The sequence below is a fragment of the Phyllobates terribilis genome, unplaced genomic scaffold (genome assembly GCF_046119375.1).
Source record: "Phyllobates terribilis strain yellow unplaced genomic scaffold, ASM4611937v1 Scaffold_243__1_contigs__length_2969482, whole genome shotgun sequence".
NCBI lineage: Eukaryota > Metazoa > Chordata > Amphibia > Anura > Dendrobatidae > Phyllobates > Phyllobates terribilis.
Genome location: NW_027363003.1, coordinates 2,603,004 through 2,620,893, shown reverse-complemented (window position 1 = coordinate 2,620,893; position 17,890 = coordinate 2,603,004). Strand labels below are relative to the sequence as shown.

The window sequence follows — 17,890 nt, the reverse complement described above, 5'->3', positions numbered from 1 at the left end:
ATGGCGAGTGGGGAACATTATTACTTTAAAGTCCAATTAGGGACATTATTACTTCTGTAATATAATTTACTTTTTAGGAAACTGTTTTCCATAAGAGGGGACAAAAGGGGGGTCCTGTTACTGTGCAGGGCGCCACTATGTCGCTTTATTTCTTCAACTGGTGTAGTGTAGAAGCCTGGGGAAAAGTGGGAATGTGCTCTAAAAGAGATCAGTTATTGATAACTGTGTGTTATTTTCTGCAGAGATGATTCCTCGCTGGAAGAAGTGATGGCGGACTGTGCCAGATGAAGAAAAGCGAAGATGAAGAACTTCACCTAGAGACATCACTGGTGAGTCAGTGTATTACTGTACACTTACACTATATAGTATATTCAGAGCTCCTGTGTATGTCACTGGTGACCAGTGTATTACCTATACACTATATACAGAGCTCCTGTGTATAATGTCATCGGTAATCACTGTATTACCTGTACACTATATACAGATCTCCTGTGTATAATGTCACCGGTGATCACTGTATTACCTGTACACTATATACAGATCTCCTGTGTATAATGTCACCGGTGATCACTGTATTACCTGTACACTGACACTATATACAGAGCTCATATGTATAGTGACAGTGTTGTTAGTATTGTGGTTTGTATTCCTGATCAGTATTGTAGTATTTGGTCACTATGTGGTGGTAATATGTGGTCTGGTCATGGTGTGGTGATATTTGTCCCTTTTGTATGTGGTATTATTGGTGTTATTATAGTGGATTATGTTGTGTATGGCGGTCATTTGTTCTCGCTGAGATTAACTAGGAAAAGATTTTTTTCCATGAGGCCACGGCTTCACTATCAGTATTTGGTCAGTATTGTTTCTCAGTAGTGAGAGGCAAAAGCAGGAGTGGGTGATAAATCCAGAATTGGTGACTTGTTTCTATTATTCTCTTTCTCTGATTGTTCCTCACCTGGTTTTGGCTCCCACTCCTGAGAATAATCCTGACTGAATACTGATAGTGTGGCTGTGGCCTTAGAGATGAAATACTTGGAGCAGAGCGTCAGAGATGCACTTACAGGGGTTCTCCGGTGAAAACAAGTCATCATCTCTCCACAGGATAAGTGATAACTTATTGATTGGTGGAGGTCTGACTACTGGGACCTGCACCGATCGGCAGAATGTGGAGCTTTTCTCCCCATTAGACTGGAGCTCATGTGCGACTCGACCACTGATCCATTCATTCCCTCAGAGGCTGCGAGCGCTGCTCTTGTTTTTTTCTGGAAGCCCCAAAGAGAATGAATGAATCTGCGGTCAGACATCCCACCTGCCGCTGCATTTTAAAATGGGGATAAAAGTGTCCTGTCAGGGATAAAACTTCCCAATTCTGATCAGTGCAGTTTCCAATGGTCGGACCCAAACGATCATTAAGTTATCACCAATCCTGAGGAGCCCATGGATCGGTGATAACTTGTTTTCACCAAAGAAGCCCTTTTTTGGAAGCCCCCAAGAGAACGAATGAGGCTGTGGTCATACGTCCCACCTGTCGCTGCATTGTAAAATGGGGATAAGTGTCCTGTCAGGGATAAAACTTCCCCATTCTTCCAATCAATAAGTGATCACCTATCCTGTGTAGCCCATGAATCTGTGATCACTTGTTTTAACCACAGAAGCTCTTTCATGCAAACTCCAGAAATTGTCCGTCCCTGTTCTAGTCTGTGCACAGTAGATGTGAGGAGCCGCCAGTCACTGCTCCACTATAACAGGGAGAGCAGAGAAAAGAGATCTGCATATTGCTGTAGGTGGCCCCTAGAGTCAATGTCCCCTGTGGGCCCAGACACCCCAGTCCGACCCTGCTGACATCTGATTAAGGCCTAAGGCCCCGTTCACATGTCAGGTTTTAATCAGTGTTTTTTTTCTCATTTTCATCTGATTTTGGTCAGTGTGGCAGTTTTTCTCCTCAGTGGGGCATATTTTTTTATATGTAAAGTAAAAAGCTAAAGGTTTCCTAGCCTCGCTTGCCCGGCCTATAGACACTGGAGAACAAGCAGTACAGGCAACATGGTTGGTTCTGGCCATTTTTCTGACAGACTCATTGACTTCAATAGATGATCTTTATCTACAAATCGGATGAAAATCGGACCGGTCTCAGTTCTGATTTACAGATCAATCGTCCACAAAAAATAGAGCTGTAAACCTGTCCCCGGTCTATAACGGAGCATATTCTACCTGTTAGAGAAATAACCAGACGTGAAAAGAGCCATGTGCTATTCTTACAGGGAAGGGGCCACCATTTTATGTTTTGTATTAATAATTATTGATTATGTAATCAATTATTTTTAATACAAAATTAAATGTCCGACTTTATTAGTTTTTTAGTTATTTATGCTGACATTGGCCACTGGGGGCTGCCATTTTTATTTGGGGGGGGGTGTAAAAAGTGCTCTTACACACCTCATTTACAGCAGCCCTGGCCATAAGAGACAGTAGTCTGTCACCGACCCCATCTCTAACATTAGAGGCCGCTCCTCCTGCCTCTAGCTGTGACCTGGGCACGCCCCCTTGGCTGTTCAGGTCGCAGCCGTGGGAGGAGATTGCAGCCATCTTTGTGGAGCCTGCAGTGTAAGCTGTACATTCCCCCTGTCGTCGCACGCACTGCTCAGTCAGAGCGTGCCATGACAGGAGCTGCCGGGGAGGAAATGCCTGGGAGTGGAGGCCCCGAGTGAGTATCTGCGGCGGCGCCGTGCGGTGATCTCAGCTTCTCTGCTGTTATCACTGCCGACATCTTCAGGCAACACAGACACAGCGCTGCGTGGGAACGTGGAAGGTGAGTAGAAGCGTTTATTGTTTTTTTTTTTTCTCCTTTGCATTGAATATATGGGGGCATAAACCCACCAGGATGGAGGAGGAGTCATAAACCCACCAGGATGGAGGAGGAGTCATAAACCCACCAGGATGGAGGAGGAATCATATACCCACCAGGATGGAGGGGGGGCATATATCCACCAGGATGGATGGAGGGGGGCATATACCCACCATGATGGATGTAGGGGGGGGGCACATACCCACTAGGATGGATGGAGGGGGGGCATATACCCACCAGTATGGAGGGGGGGATATACCCACCAGGATGGATGGATGGAGGGGGGCATATACTGACCGGGATGGATGGAGGGGCATATACACTTACCCAGGATGGATGGATGGAGGGGTATATACACCTACCCAGGATGGATGGATGGAGGGGCATATACACCTACCCAGGATGGATGGATGGAAGGGTATATACACCTACCCAGGATGGATGGATGGAGGGGCATTTACACCTACCCAGGATGGATGGATGGATGGAAAGGCATTTACACCTACCCAGGATGGATGGATGGGCATTTACACCTACCCAGGATGGATGGAGGGGCATATACACTTACCCAGGAAAGATGGAGGGGCAGATACTCCTACCCAGGATGGATGGAGGGGCATATACACCTATCCAGGATGGATGGATGGAGGGGCATTTACACCTACCCAGGATGGATGGAAGGAGGGGCATTTACACCTACCCAGGATGGATGGATGGAGGGGCATTTACACCTACCATGGATGGAAGGATGGAGGGGCATTTACACCTACCCAGGATGGATAGATGGATGGAGGGGCATTTACACCTACCCAGGAGGGATGGATGGATGGAGGGGCATTTACACCTAGCCAGGATGGATGGATGGAGGGGCATATACAGTATAGACCAAAAGTTTGGACACACCTTCTCATTTAAAGATTTTTCTGTATTTTCATGACTATGAAAATTGTACATTCACACTGAAGGCATCAAAACTATGAATTAACACATGTGGAATTATATACTTTACAAAAAAGTGTGAAACAACTGAAAATATGTCTTATATTCTAGGTTCTTCAAAGTAGCCACCTTTTGCTTTGATGACTGCTTTGCACACTCTTGGCATTCTCTTGATGAACTTCAAGAGGTAGTCACCAGAAATGGTCTTCACTTCACAGGTGTGCCCTGTCAGGTTTAATAAGTGGGATTTCCTGCCTTATAAATGGGGTTGGGACCATCAGTTGTGTTGTGCAGAAGTCAGGTGGATACACAGCTGACAGTCCTACTGAATAGACTGTTAGAATTTGTATTATGGCAAGAAAAAAGCAGCTATGTAAAGAAAAACGAGTGGCCATCATTACTTTAAGAACTGAAGGTCAGTCAGTCCAAAAAATTGGGCAAACTTTGAAAGTGTCCCCAAGTGCAGTTGCAAAAACCATCAAGCGCTACAAAGAAACTGGCTCACATGAGGACCGCCCAAGGAAAGGAAGACCAAGAGTCACCTCTGCTTCTGAGGATAAGTTTATCCCAGTCACCAGCCTCAGAAATCGCAGTTTAACAGCAGCTCAGATTAGAGACCAGGTCAATGCCACACAGAGTTCTAGCAGCAGACACATCTCTTCAACAACTGTTAAAAGGATACTTTGTGCAGCAGGCCTTCATGGTAAAATAGCTGCTAGGAAACCACTGCTAAGGACAGGAAACAAGCAGAAGAGACTTGTTTGGGCTAAAGAACACAAGGAATGGACATTAGACCAGTGGAAATCTGTGCTTTGGTCTGATGAGTCCAAATTTGAGATCTTTGGTTCCAACCACCGTGTCTTTGTGCGTCGCAGAAAAGGTGAACGGATGGACTCTACATGCCTGGTTCCCACCGTGAAGCATGGAAGAGGAGGTGTGATGGTGTGGGGGTGCTTTGCTGGTGAGACTGTTGGGCATTTATTCAAAATTGAAGGCATACTGAACCAGCATGGCTACCACAGCATCTGGCAGTGGCATGCTATTCCATCCGGTTTGCGTTTAGTTGGACCATCATTTATTTTTCAACAGGACAACAGGCTGTGTTAGGGCTATTTGACCAAGAAGGAGAGTGATGGGGTGCTACGCCAGATGACCTGGCCTCCACAGTCATCAGACCTGAACCCAATCCAGATTGTTTGGGGTGAGCTGGACGGCAGAGTGAAGGCAAAAGGGCCAACAAGTGCTAAGCATCTCTGGGAACTCCTTCAAGATTGTTGGAAGACCATTTCCGGTGACTACCTCTTGAAGCTCATCAATAGAATGCCAAGAGTGTGCAAAGCAGTCATCAAAGCAAAAGGTGGCTACTTTGAAGAACCTAGAATATAAGACATATTTTCAGTTGTTTCACACTTTTTTGTAAAGTATATAATTCCACATGTGTTAATTCATAGTTTTGATGCCTTCAGTATGAATGTACAATTTTCATAGTCATGAAAATACAGAAAAATCTTTAAATGAGAAGGTGTGTCCAAACTTTTGGTCTGTACTGTACACCTACCCAGGATTGATGGAGGGGCATCTACACCTGCCCAGGATGGATGGATGGAGAGGCATCTACGCCTACTCAGAATGGATGGATGGATGTAGGGGCATATACATCTACCCAGGATGGATGGATGGAGGGGCATATACATCTACCCAGGATGGATGGATGGAGGGGCATTTACACCTACCCAGGATGGATGGATGGAGGGGCATTTACACCTACCCAGGATGGATGGATGGAGGGGCATTTACACCTACCCAGGATGGATGGATGGAGGGGCATTTACACCTACCCAGGATGGATGGATGGAGGGGCATTTACAACTACCCAGGATGGATGGATGGGCATTTACACCTAGCCAGGATGGATGGATGAAGGGGCATATACATTTACCCAGGATGGATGGATGGAGGGGCATATTCACCTACCCAGGATTGATGGAGGGGCATCTACACCTGCCCAGGATGGATGGATGGAGGGGCATCTACGCCTACTCAGAATGGATGGATCGATGGAGGGGCATATACATCTACCCAGGATGGATGGATGGGGGGGGCATATAAACCTACCCAGCATGGATGGATGGAGGGGCATTTACACCTACCCAGGATGGATGGATGGAGGTGCATACACACCTACCCAGGAAAGATGGAGGGGCAGATACTCCTACCCAGGATGGATGGATGGAGGGGCATATACACCTACCCAGGATGGATGGCGGGGCACATACACCTACCCAGGATGAATGGAGGGGCATATACACCTACCCAGGATGGATGGATGGAGGGGCATATACTTCTGCCCGGCATGGATGGAGGGGCATCAACACCTACCCAGGATAAATGGAGGGGCATATACACCTACCCACAATGGATGGAGAGGCATCTACACCTACCCAGGATGGATGGAGGGGCATCTACACCTGCCCAGGATGGATGGAGGGGCATCTACGCCTACCTAGAATGGATGGATCGATGGAGGGGCTTATACATCTACCCAGGATGGATGGATTGGGGGGCATATAAACCTACCCAGCATGCATGGATGGATGGAGGGGCATATACACCTACCCAGGATGGATGGAGGGGCATATACACCTACCCAGGATGGATGGATGGAGGGGCATACACACCTACCCAGGAAAGATGGAGGGGCAGATACTCCTACCCAGGATGGATGGATGGAGGGGCATATACACCTACCCATGATGGATGACGGGGCACATACACCTATCCAGGATGAATGGAGGGGCATATACACCTACCCAGGATAGATGGAGGGGCATATACTTCTGCCCTGGATGGATGGAGGGGCATTAACAGTTACCCAGGATGAATGGAGGGGCATATACACCTACCCAGAATGGATGGAGAGGCATCTACACCTACCTAGGATGGATGAATGGAGGGGCATCTACACCTGCCCAGGATGGATGGATGGAGGGGCATCTACGCCTACCCAGAATGGATGGATCGATGGAGGGGCATATACATCTAGCCTGGATGGGTGGGCATATAAACCTACCCAGCATGGATGGATGGATGGAGGGGCATATACACCTACCCAGGATGGATGGATGGAAGGGCATATATACCTACCCAGAATGGATGGATGGAGGGGCATATACACCTAACCAGGATGGGGACCATATACCATATACGAAGATGTGGCCATATACAAGTATGGGGAGGGCATATACTGTGGGGCATATATGGGACCATTACGCTGTAGAGCACTATATGGGGCCATTACGCCTTTGGCTCACCATATGCGGCCATTACGCCTTTGGCTCACCATATGTGGCCATTACGCCTTTGGCTCACCATATGTGGCCATTACGCTGTGGCTCACCATATGGGGCCATTACGCTGTGGCTCACCATATAGGTCCATTACGCTGTGGGGCACCATATGGGGCCACTGAAGTTCTCCACCGAGGGGGTTAAAAACTCCTATTACAGTTACTGATGATTACTGCATGGCTCCTGTCACACAATTATGTTATAGCCTATTGACTTTGTACTTATATATAAAGATGATAATCATAGTGTCTTTTCAGCAGGGACAGATGTTACAGACTTTGCAGTAACTAATAAAAATGATGCCTTAAAACATTCTCTCATTATTCTGGCATTTAGCAAATATTAAAAATTATGGTAATCCTAATTGACCTAAAACGGGAAAGATTTATTCTGATTTCATGTCAGATATTGAGAAAAACATGCAGATGTGTCTATTTATACAGTGTATGGAAACTTCTGATTTCAACTCTGTGTGTGTGTATATATATATATATATATATATATATATATATATATATATATATATATATACATACTAGCTATTGAACCCGTTCTACGCCCGGGTGGTGAGCATTTTTATTGGTATATCGTCTCCCATGCTGGTATGTGCTGCCCCCATCCTGTACCCACCATCCAATCCCGGTATGCGTGGCACCCCTCACCCCCAATCCTGGTATGCATGGCACCCCTCACCCCCAATCCTGGTATGCGTGGCACCCCTCACCCCCAATCCTGGTATGTGTGGCACCCCTCATCCCTATCCTGGTGTGTATGATATCCCTCATCCTGGTATGCCTGGCACCCTATCCCTCACTCCCAATCTCGGTATGCGTGGCACCCCTCACCCCCAATCCCGGTATGCATGGCACCCCTCATCCCGGTATGCGTGGCACCCCTCACCCCCAATCCCGGTATGCGTGGCACCCTCACCCCCAATCCCGGTATGCGTGGCACCCCTCATCCTTATCCTGGTGTGTGTGGTATCCCTCATCCTGGTATGCATGGTACCCCATCCCTCATCCCTATCCCGGTGTGTATGGTATCCCTCATCCTGGTATGCATGGCACCCCATCCCTCATCCCCAATCCCGGTATGCGTGGCACCCCTCATCCCCAATCCCGGTATGCCTGGCACCCCTCACCCCCAGTCCCGGTATGCCTGGCACCCCTCACCCCCAGTCCCGGTATGCGTGGCACCCCTCACCCCCAGTCCCGGTATGCGTGGCACTCCTCACCCCCAGTCCCGGTATGCGTGGCACCCCTCATCCCCAATCCCATTAAGCTTGGCACCCCTCATCCCGGTATGCATGGCACCCCTCATCCCTATCCTGGTATGTTTGGCACCCCTCATCACTATCCTGGTGTGTATGGTATCCCTCATCCTGGTATGCATGGTGCCCCATCCCTCATCCCGGTATGCATGGCACTCCATCCCTCATCCCCAATCCCGGTATGCGTGGCACCCCTCATCCCCAATCCCGGTATGTGTGGTACCCCTCACCCCCAATCCCGGCATGCGTGGCACCCCTCACCCCCAATCCCGGTATGCGTGGCACTCCTCACCCCCAATCCCGGTATGCTTGGCACCCCTCACCATCAATCCTGGTATGCGTGTTACCCCTAACCCCCCAATCCTGGTATGCGTGTTACCCCTAACCCCCCAATCCTGGTATGCGTGTTACCCCTAACCCCCCAATCCTGTTATGCGTGGTACCCCTCACCCCCAATCCCGGTATGCGTGGCACTCCTCACCCCCAATCCCGGTATGCGTGACACTCCTCACCCCCAATCCCGGTATGCGTGGCACCCCTCACCCCCAATCCCGGTATGCGTGGCACCCCTCACCCCCAATCCCGGTATGCGTGGCACCCCTCACCCCCAATCCCGTTATGCTTGGCACCCCTCATCCCGGTATGTGTGGCACCCCTCATCCCTATCCTGGTATGTATGGCACCCATCATCACTATCCTGGTGTGTATGGTATCCCTCATCCTGGTATGCATGGTACCCCATCCCTCATCCCGGTATGCATGGCATTCCATCCCTCATCCCCAATCCCGGTATGCGTGGCACCCCTCATCCCCAATCCCGGTATGCGTGGCACCCCTCATCCCCAATCCCGGCATGCATGGCACCCCTCACCCCCAATACCGGCATGCGTGGCACCCCTCATCCCCAGTCCTTGTATGCGTGGCAACCCTCATCCCCAATCCCGGTATGCGTGGCACCCCTCATCCCCAATCCCGGTATGCATGGCACCCCTCAATCCCGGTATGGGTGGCACCCCTCACCCTCAATCCTGGTATGCATGGTCCCCTCACCCCCCAATCCTGGTATGCGTGTTACCCCTCACCCCCCCCAATCCTGGTATGCGTGGTACCCCTCACCCCCCAATCCTGGTATGCGTGGTACCCCTCACCCCCCAATCCTGGTATGCGTGGTACCCCTCACCCCCCAATCCTGGTATGCGTGGTACCCCTCACCCCCCAATCCTGATATATACATGGTCCCCTCACCCCACAATCCTTTTATGTGTGGCCCCCTCATCCCTTTCACACTGTACACAAAAAAAAACAAAAAAAAAAAAGTTACACTCACCTTTGTAATAAAGGTAACCAAAAAATTAGAGAAATATTACAAAAATACTGGTACATACTGAGACAAGATCCCCTTCTACGGGATGTACTACCAGAGAGACCAGGCATCACCTTTAGAAGGGGTAAAACACTCAGAAACATTATAGCACCTAGTCGCTTGAAAAAATCTGTAGTGAAAAGCTCTGGAAAAAAACAAACGTCTCTCCAATCTAAAACTACTAATCCTATAATAAAAAAGACAACCAATACACTCAATGGCACTTTTAAATGCAACCAGAAAAAGTGCCAATGCTGCCAAACAATAACCCATGGCCATCAATCTATCACCTCCAATAGTACAGGAGAAACCTTTCCCATAAAACATCACCTGACTTGCACTAGCAGCTATGTTATATATGTAATTACATGTAGTTGCGGAATGCAATATGGTGGCCGGACGACACAGATGGTCAGATCACGTTTAAACGCACACCGACATAATGCAAAAATTGGGCTACTATCACATAGCCTATCGAGACATCTCTTACTAAATCATAATAAGAGCTTTGAGATAAGTTTGACTCCTGTCGAAGAAATTCCGCAGAATATATCAAACAGAATCCATCTACTGAACAAGAAAGAGGCTTTCTGGATGTACAGATTGCGCTCTCTACATCCGGACGGCCTCAATGATAGACTGGAGAACATATAGAACATCGAATTAGATCAGGGCAGCGTTGCTGACCAATAGAAATATATAGAAAGAATGGAATATATGGTAACCCAGGCTAGATATTTTTTATGATATATTCTTGGGTTTGCCCATAAACCCCTGACTAGTGAAGCCAGCATCATGAGGACATCCACAGCATAGAAGTAAATACCAATGAGAGAAACACAATAGACCCTGGAGTGTGGACTACACGAGTTCAATCCCAATAGAAAAAACTAACTTATCTAAAAAGTTCCCACAGCAATTAAAGATATAGAACTCACAATATGATTAGATTAATGTAATATGATTATTCTTTTTATTTTTTAATTATTTTTTTTTTGTGTTGTGTTTTCTCTCATAAGAAAAGTTTTTCTAGTAAAAGAAGTATAATATAATAGTCCTAATATGATCATTGAATATATGCTGTATGTGTGGATAATGCCATAGATTTACATTTTTTTATACATCCACTCATGCTGTACACTAGTGTTGAGCCACCCCCGTAGTGTTCGAGTTCGGTTCGGTTCGTCGAACACCCGTGTGTTCGTCGAACTGTTCGTCGAACACCTTCGAACACCGTTAAAACCAATGGCAGGCAAACAAAAACACATAGAAACACATAGAAAACACCTTCAAAGGTGTCCAAAAGCTGACAAACTGCTCAGAAGACACAACTAACACATGGAAAAGTGACAAGTACATATAGTCATGTGAAAAGAAAAGAGGTGGAGGAGTAAAAGGAGGGGGAGACACAGATATAGGCATGTCATGCCCTTCTAAAATCCAAAAAGTGAGAAGCCGACACGGCCAGTCCGTTCCTGCCTGTGCCACCTCCGTGTCGCCGGGTTTGTGCCAGAGCCGCGGTGGACCCTGACGGCCAGCCCCCCTATCCCAATACTGGTGCCTGTCCGCCGGTGGGTCGAGGCCCCCCACGGTGGGGGGGGAGTAACATCTGCAGAAGAAAGACCATCTTCCAGCCAAACTAAGATGTCGACTTCTTTTCGTGGACAATGTGATACGATCCCATTCTTACGGACACGCCCATCGCTACAAATTCTAGATGAGGCACAAAAACAGCAGGTGCTTCAACGGATATCAAGTGCTCCTTCAAGTGGGCTCTCCATCACCTCAATTTCAACATCACAAATACTCCAGTCCTCAGAGGTGTCACCCCAATCGCACTTGCTTCCTCACAGCTCCCAAGTCTCCAGCTGCCCGTCTGAGTATGGGATAACACAGATGGCTGAGTCTGCCCAGCTGTTTACTCATACTATAGCCTGGGAAACGGAGGTCTGCTCCAGAGCTTCTGTTAATCCAGATGAGGAAATGATCTGATCCGATGCCCAGAATCTTTATAAGTTGGATCCAGGACCAGATGAAGAAGGTTCTGAGCATAATGTAGACCCTTGTTCGGTGGAGACAATGATGAAGACGATGATGAGACTCAAATACCTGATTGGAGCGACAACTTGACTTTTCGGTCAGGGCAGGAAGAGGTTGGCTCTGAGGGCGACGGGTGTGATAACACACAGGGTGATGATGACGAGGTTGGAGATCCCACTTACTGTCAACCCACAGTCAGACAGTCGATGAGGTCAGCAGAGGAGGTGGAGGAGGATGTGACTAGCCCTGGGGATGGGGATGACTCGGTACCCGGACATTTGCCTGGCCTTGGGGATGTCGCGGTGGTCGGCTCCCTGGCCCGTACCCTGGGGTCTCTCTTTAAAAGGGTGGATAATTGTTAATTTTATAAGAGTTCATGACGCCACCTGTGGTATCTGGTGACAAGCACCAGCGCTGCAGCAGTCCACTGAGGCCGGTGATAAGGCAGCTCGATGGTATAGCTCCCCACAGGTGGAGCTAGGTCTCAGGGCAGCGTATGCAGGGGGAATGCAGGACAGGCGAGACCCAGCTGGATCAGAGCAAGAACGGGAACGGACACGGTAGTCACTTCAGTACCTTTTACTGGTGGAAATTCAGGCACATCCCGGAGCACTGTAGGGTGAAGGGTGCATATCAGGATCCTCCCCAATGAGCGGGTGTAGGGCCTCCTGTTTCTTGCCTCTGCGCAGTAAGTTTCTGACCTGCCTGGAGCTAGGCCTAACTTTGTCTCTGTCCTGCGCTGGCTGACCTTGTGGTAGGGCCTTCTCTTGGAGTTCACGCTCCCAGTATGCGGGGCCTAAGCGTCTCCTGGCTCTGTTACATATCAGCACCTTAGCGATCCTGGGACTTGTAGTTCTCCAGGGATTCCGGTTATGCCTTACTGGGTCATAGAGATACCGGTAAGCTCGGATCCTGTGTCCGGTAAATGCTTCGGGGTGAGCTGGTTAAGCTCCTCTGCCCCTTATGTACTAACTCGCCACTCGCCTTCGGCCTACTCGGGCCCTCACTAGGCTATACACACTAACGGCAGCTTGCCGCGCTTCATTGATCTTACGGCACCGGCACACCTTAAGCTCTATCTGGGCTCGCTGAATCTAGCAAGCAGGAGCTTCGTGCTCCACTGCTGAACTATTAACTGCGTTCTCTAGACTAGACTGAGCTCCACTGCAGACTGACCTCTCTTAGGCTTCTCTACTGCAGGAACTCTTCAGAGGAACTGAACTGCCTAGCTCCACCTTCCCTATTTATATCCCTAACGGGCTCCCTCTGCTGGACTGAGGTGGAAGGTGGAGATGTGTGAATGTGACTCGCCCCCTGGGCCGTGGGGCACGCGGATCCGGGCGATAGGGAGATGCTGGGAGTAGTAGTGGCGGCCCGGTCCCGCGGCTCAGGGTGGTCAGACCAATGGTAGTCTGCTACTGTACTTTAGATAATGTCCGACTACGCCACCCGTGGATTGCGGTTATTAGGAACCGCCGCTGCAAGGCAGTCCGCTGGGGCTGATGATGGGTGCAGCTGAGGTGATGTGACTCCCCACGGGAAGAGTGCAGCCCCAGGGCAGTGTAGTGGATGGTGGGAGTGATGGTAGTGCGAGTCCCGGTGCTGATAGTGCTGGAGGCGCGAAGGAGCACACAGACAACAAGTTAAAGTCCAGGGTCTTTACTCACAGTTCGTTTGTTCCGGGTCACTTCTGTCAGCAGTGACCGCCCGAGCCGTGCTGCGTCCACCAGGTGAGGGGCTCGGTCAACTCCCAGGCAGCTCAGGAGCATGGCACAGGACCCCCTTTAATCCTTTCTCTGGCCTGCCTTACCAGTGACCCACTTTTGTCCAGCTGCCGCGGACTTGTGCGGTTAAACGTGGGCCCCGTCCTCCGCTGTCCTATATGGTGCCTTCCTAGCAGGTTTGATGAGGTGTCGCACCAATAGATGATCACGACGACCGGTCTTTGGCTGAGGGTTGTTTCTCCTCCACCAACTTGGGATCCGGTACCCTTAATCTGCCTGACCCTGCACCCTGGATTCTCGTGGGTTCTTAGGGTCCCTTCCACCTTCTTGTTCCTGAGCCCTTCTGTTTCTCTGTCTCTCCTTCTTTGCAGTTCCTGTTCTGTTCCTTTCTGTTCCTTTCTCTTGGAGCTGAGATGAGCCAGAATCTCAGCTCCCCTTCACCTCCTCCTCGGCCTCTCACTAGGCCCTCCTGGAGTAGAGCTCCTACAGAGCCTCTACTCCCTGTCTTCTCCTCTGGCTGAACTGACCCAGAACTAAGATGGTGCCCACCTTTTATACCTCCCTCTAGCCATGAGCCCAGGTGACCAGCAACCAATGGGCTCCTTCCTACACTCAGGAACCGCCCCCTATCTGCCCCTACAGTACTGGGTGTTCCACCCCTCCCTCCCCACTCCAGCAGGGACATGGTCGGTCGTGCCTGCACTTATGTCTAGTGGGAGCACCGTTGAGCTGTCCCTCGGAAATGGGGTGTGTGTGCTGCATGCAGCTAACTGAGCCCTGGTCCACACTCCATCCTTACCCGGGAGTGGAATACCACACCTCTGGCAGAGGTGCAATACCCCTGTAGCGGCCGAGCCCTCGGGGCGCTACATTCCCCCCCGGTAAACCACAGCACGTCCTCGGGCTGGAAAAGAGCAAAAACAGATAATTACAGGACATGCAAAAACTTTTTCAATAACTTTTCACATCAGAAAACAGGTAACATGGTTCAATTCCCTTTATGGGAAACACTCCTCTTCTCTTGCCACTACCACAAAACACTTTGCTAATGCCTCTGGAACTCTTTTGTCACTTATCATATAAAACGGTCTCAAAATTATGTAAAACATTTTCTAGCAGCATATAAAACTTTCTCATGTAACACATTTTTAAGTAAAGCACATTCTTGGATTCTTGGCTGCGGTGCAACTTGCAACCAGGTAAAGGTGCAACAGTCCAGTAAATCTTGAGGTAGACGTTGCGGTTTTTGTATAAAACCAGTAGGGGGCGCTTTAGGAAGCGCAACTATATACAAAGGGTTGACCGCTCTCAGTCCTCGGCCAGTTTTGGGAAGGGAATGGCTGCTCACAGTCCTCAGCCTGATAGGGGATGAGGGGCACACAGGTAGCAGTTCAATATTTGTCCCAACGGGGACCACACTTTCAAGACGGGAACAGTCCCAAAAACAGTTCTGATACCCTGACGGGTAACTATGTACACGGGTACTTTGCTACTTACTAGTAGCGGTGTCCTCCATATGCTCCTTCTTCCTCCTCATATGGTTCTTCAGACCCGTCCGGGTCCTCTTGGCTCTCCTCATAGCCGCGGTATTGTAGCTCCTCCTCGGTGAGCCGATGAACATGTAGGGCGTATGGTCCTTTTGCACCCACGTGGCGGGTAAAGGCGACCACATCACCAGGGTACAGGTCACGGCCACGATGCCCCTCAGGTAGATGACTCTCCACGTCCCTGCGGGTCACAAAGACCATCGCCTGCGGTTTCTGGGCCCCTGATGAAGCCCCAGCCGTTCTCCATGTGGAACTTGACTACGGTCCCGGTGATTCGGGGACCACGGGCTGCTTGGGGGTCTTGGCGGGCCTTGCGCTTTTGTTCAGCACTCTGGACTTGGAGCCGTTCCTCCCTGACGTGCCTCTCTCGTTGCTCCCGCTCAAAGGTCGCCAGTTGCTGGTGACAGGCCTCCAGACGACGGACCGCGTCTGTCCGGGTCTCTTGAGAGAACCCCATCAAGTTCTCGCCGGTGGAGTCCCACGCAAATTGGACGTCTTCTAGTGGGGGTAGGGTGACCTCGACGGGTTCAGGAGCCGGTATCAGAGGCTCGCGCGGGGGCTGGGCCTTCCATGGATGATTGCCGGTCACTTCAGCCAGCCACTCCAGCGGCAGTCCATCCGGACCGGTGTGATGGGCAAACAGGTCCACGCCCAGCGATGGTATAGTGGGGGGACCTGATCTGGGAGCAGCGCCCGGGGGCACTCGGCCTTGCGACCAGGCCGGGGGTCTTGTGGCTGCGCTAGGTGGCAGTCCCATCCGGGACAGGGGCGCAGACTTGGCGATGGCGCCCGGGTCATAAAATGTGGGCACCACATTTTAAAAAAGACATAGACAAACTGGAGCAAGTTCAGAGAAGAGCGACCAGAATGGTGACTGGTCTGCAAACCATGTCCTATGAGGAACGGTTGCAGGATTTGGGAATGTTTAGCTTGCAAAAAAGAAGACTGAGAGGAGACTTAATAGCTGTCTACAAATATGTCAAGGGCTGTCACATTGTAGAAGGATCATCTTTATTCTCATTTGCACAAGGAAAGACTAGAAGCAATGGGATGAAACTAAATGGGAGGAGACACAGATTAGATATTAGAAAAAACTTTTTGACAGTGAGGGTGATCAATGAGTGGAACAGGCTGCCACGAGAGGTGGTGAGTTCCCCTTCAATGGACGTCTTCAAACAGAGGCTGGACAGACATCTGTTTGAGATGATTTAGTGAATCCTGCTTTGAGCAGGGGGTTGGACCAGATGACCCAGGAGGTCCCTTCCAACTCTACATTCTATGATTCTATGATCCAGGCCTTGCGACCGGGCCGATGATGCTTCCTGCTTTACGGCACCCGGGGTCAAGGGGCATGGCGCTGGGCGGGGCGTGGCCGCGGCGCTCGCCGCTTGAGGCCTAGCCGGGAGCAGTGGCGGCGCGGCAACAGGTGCGGTGAGTGGGGCCTCTGGTGCTGCGACGGGAGGCTGGGGCAGGCATGCGGGTGCTGGGCTTGGGGTGGTGACGTCCCCTTCACTTGCCTCAGTCCTCGTGGCTCCCTCTGCGGCGTCGCCTCCGGTCCTCTCTCCTCCTGCGCCGTCCTCCGAGGCAGGCAAACCGCGGGGTGCGGCTGAAGCCTGTCGCTGGTGGGTCTCGGCCTGCCGGGCCAGTTCCTCTCTCCACTCGGTGAGTGCACTCCGCTGCGCCCGGACCATCCTCCGCTCTAGGTCCTCCAGTGCAGCTTGCGCACGCTCCGGATCTCTGGGGAGCTGCGCCAGGACTTCTGCTAGGCTGCAGAACGGTTCGGCCTGCAGCAGGCTTCGGGCCAGGAGGCTGGTGCTGCTCAGGGCGTCCATTCCCGGGTGCGGTCTGTCTGGACTGATCCAGACCACTCCCTGCCCCGCAGTTTTCTTTCCTATCCGCCCCCATGGGAGGTGGTCCTGGGGCATTCTGCTGACAATCACTCTCAGGGGCAGCCCCCCCACGTTGACGGACATTTCCACAGCAGTGCTCATGGTTGTTGGGGGCGGGCTTCCTCTTTGGCGCCATTCTGGGACCCGGCCCACGATGGGAGGCGGCCTCCTGTGGTCTTTTGGCGCGCACATTATGGCGCTCGTTCTTCTGGGGCGGGCGCCATCTTTAGTACCGTGAAACAGTCTCTTTTCAGGCGCGCAGTACCCGTGGTTAGCGGGCACGAAATCCTGCCGACTACGCCAAAGCTGACTCGCCCCCTGGGCCGTGGGGCACGCGGATCCGGGCGATAGGGAGATGCTGGGAGTAGTAGTGGCGGCCCGGTCCCGCGGCTCAGGGTGGTCAGACCAATGGTAGTCTGCTACTGTACTTTAGATAATGTCCGACTACGCCACCCGTGGATTGCGGTTATTAGGAACCGCCACTGCAAGGCAGTCCGCTGGGGCTGATGATGGGTGCAGCTGAGGTGATGTGACTCCCCACGGGAAGAGTGCAGCCCCAGGGCAGTGTAGTGGATGGTGGGAGTGATGGTAGTGCGAGTCCCGGTGCTGATAGTGCTGGAGGCGCGAAGGAGCACACAGACAACAAGTTACAGTCCAGGGTCTTTACTCACAGTTCGTTTGTTCCGGGTCACTTCTGTCAGCAGTGACCGCCCGAGCCGTGCTGCGTCCACCAGGTGAGGGGCTTGGTCAACTCCCAGGCAGCTCAGGAGCATGGCACAGGACCCCCTTTAATCCTTTCTCTGGCCTGCCTCACCAGTGACCCACTTTTGTCCAGCTGCCGCGGACTTGTGCGGTTAAACGTGGGCCCCGTCCTCCGCTGTCCTATATGGTGCCTTCCTAGCAGGTTTGATGAGGTGTCGCACCAA

General features: G+C 51.0%; 1 protein-coding gene across 1 annotated transcript in view; it reads left to right on the top strand.

Annotated features, from left to right (window-relative positions):
* The window catches only part of LOC141217697 (isovaleryl-CoA dehydrogenase, mitochondrial-like), a 40,159-nt gene that overhangs the window by 2,606 nt on the left and 19,663 nt on the right, over window positions 1-17,890 (top strand). The window contains exon 2 of the mRNA XM_073665835.1: window positions 243-329. Within this exon, the coding sequence (XP_073521936.1) occupies window positions 285-329 (45 nt within the window). The 5' untranslated portion in view covers window positions 243-284. The remainder of the gene's footprint in view (window positions 1-242; window positions 330-17,890) is intronic.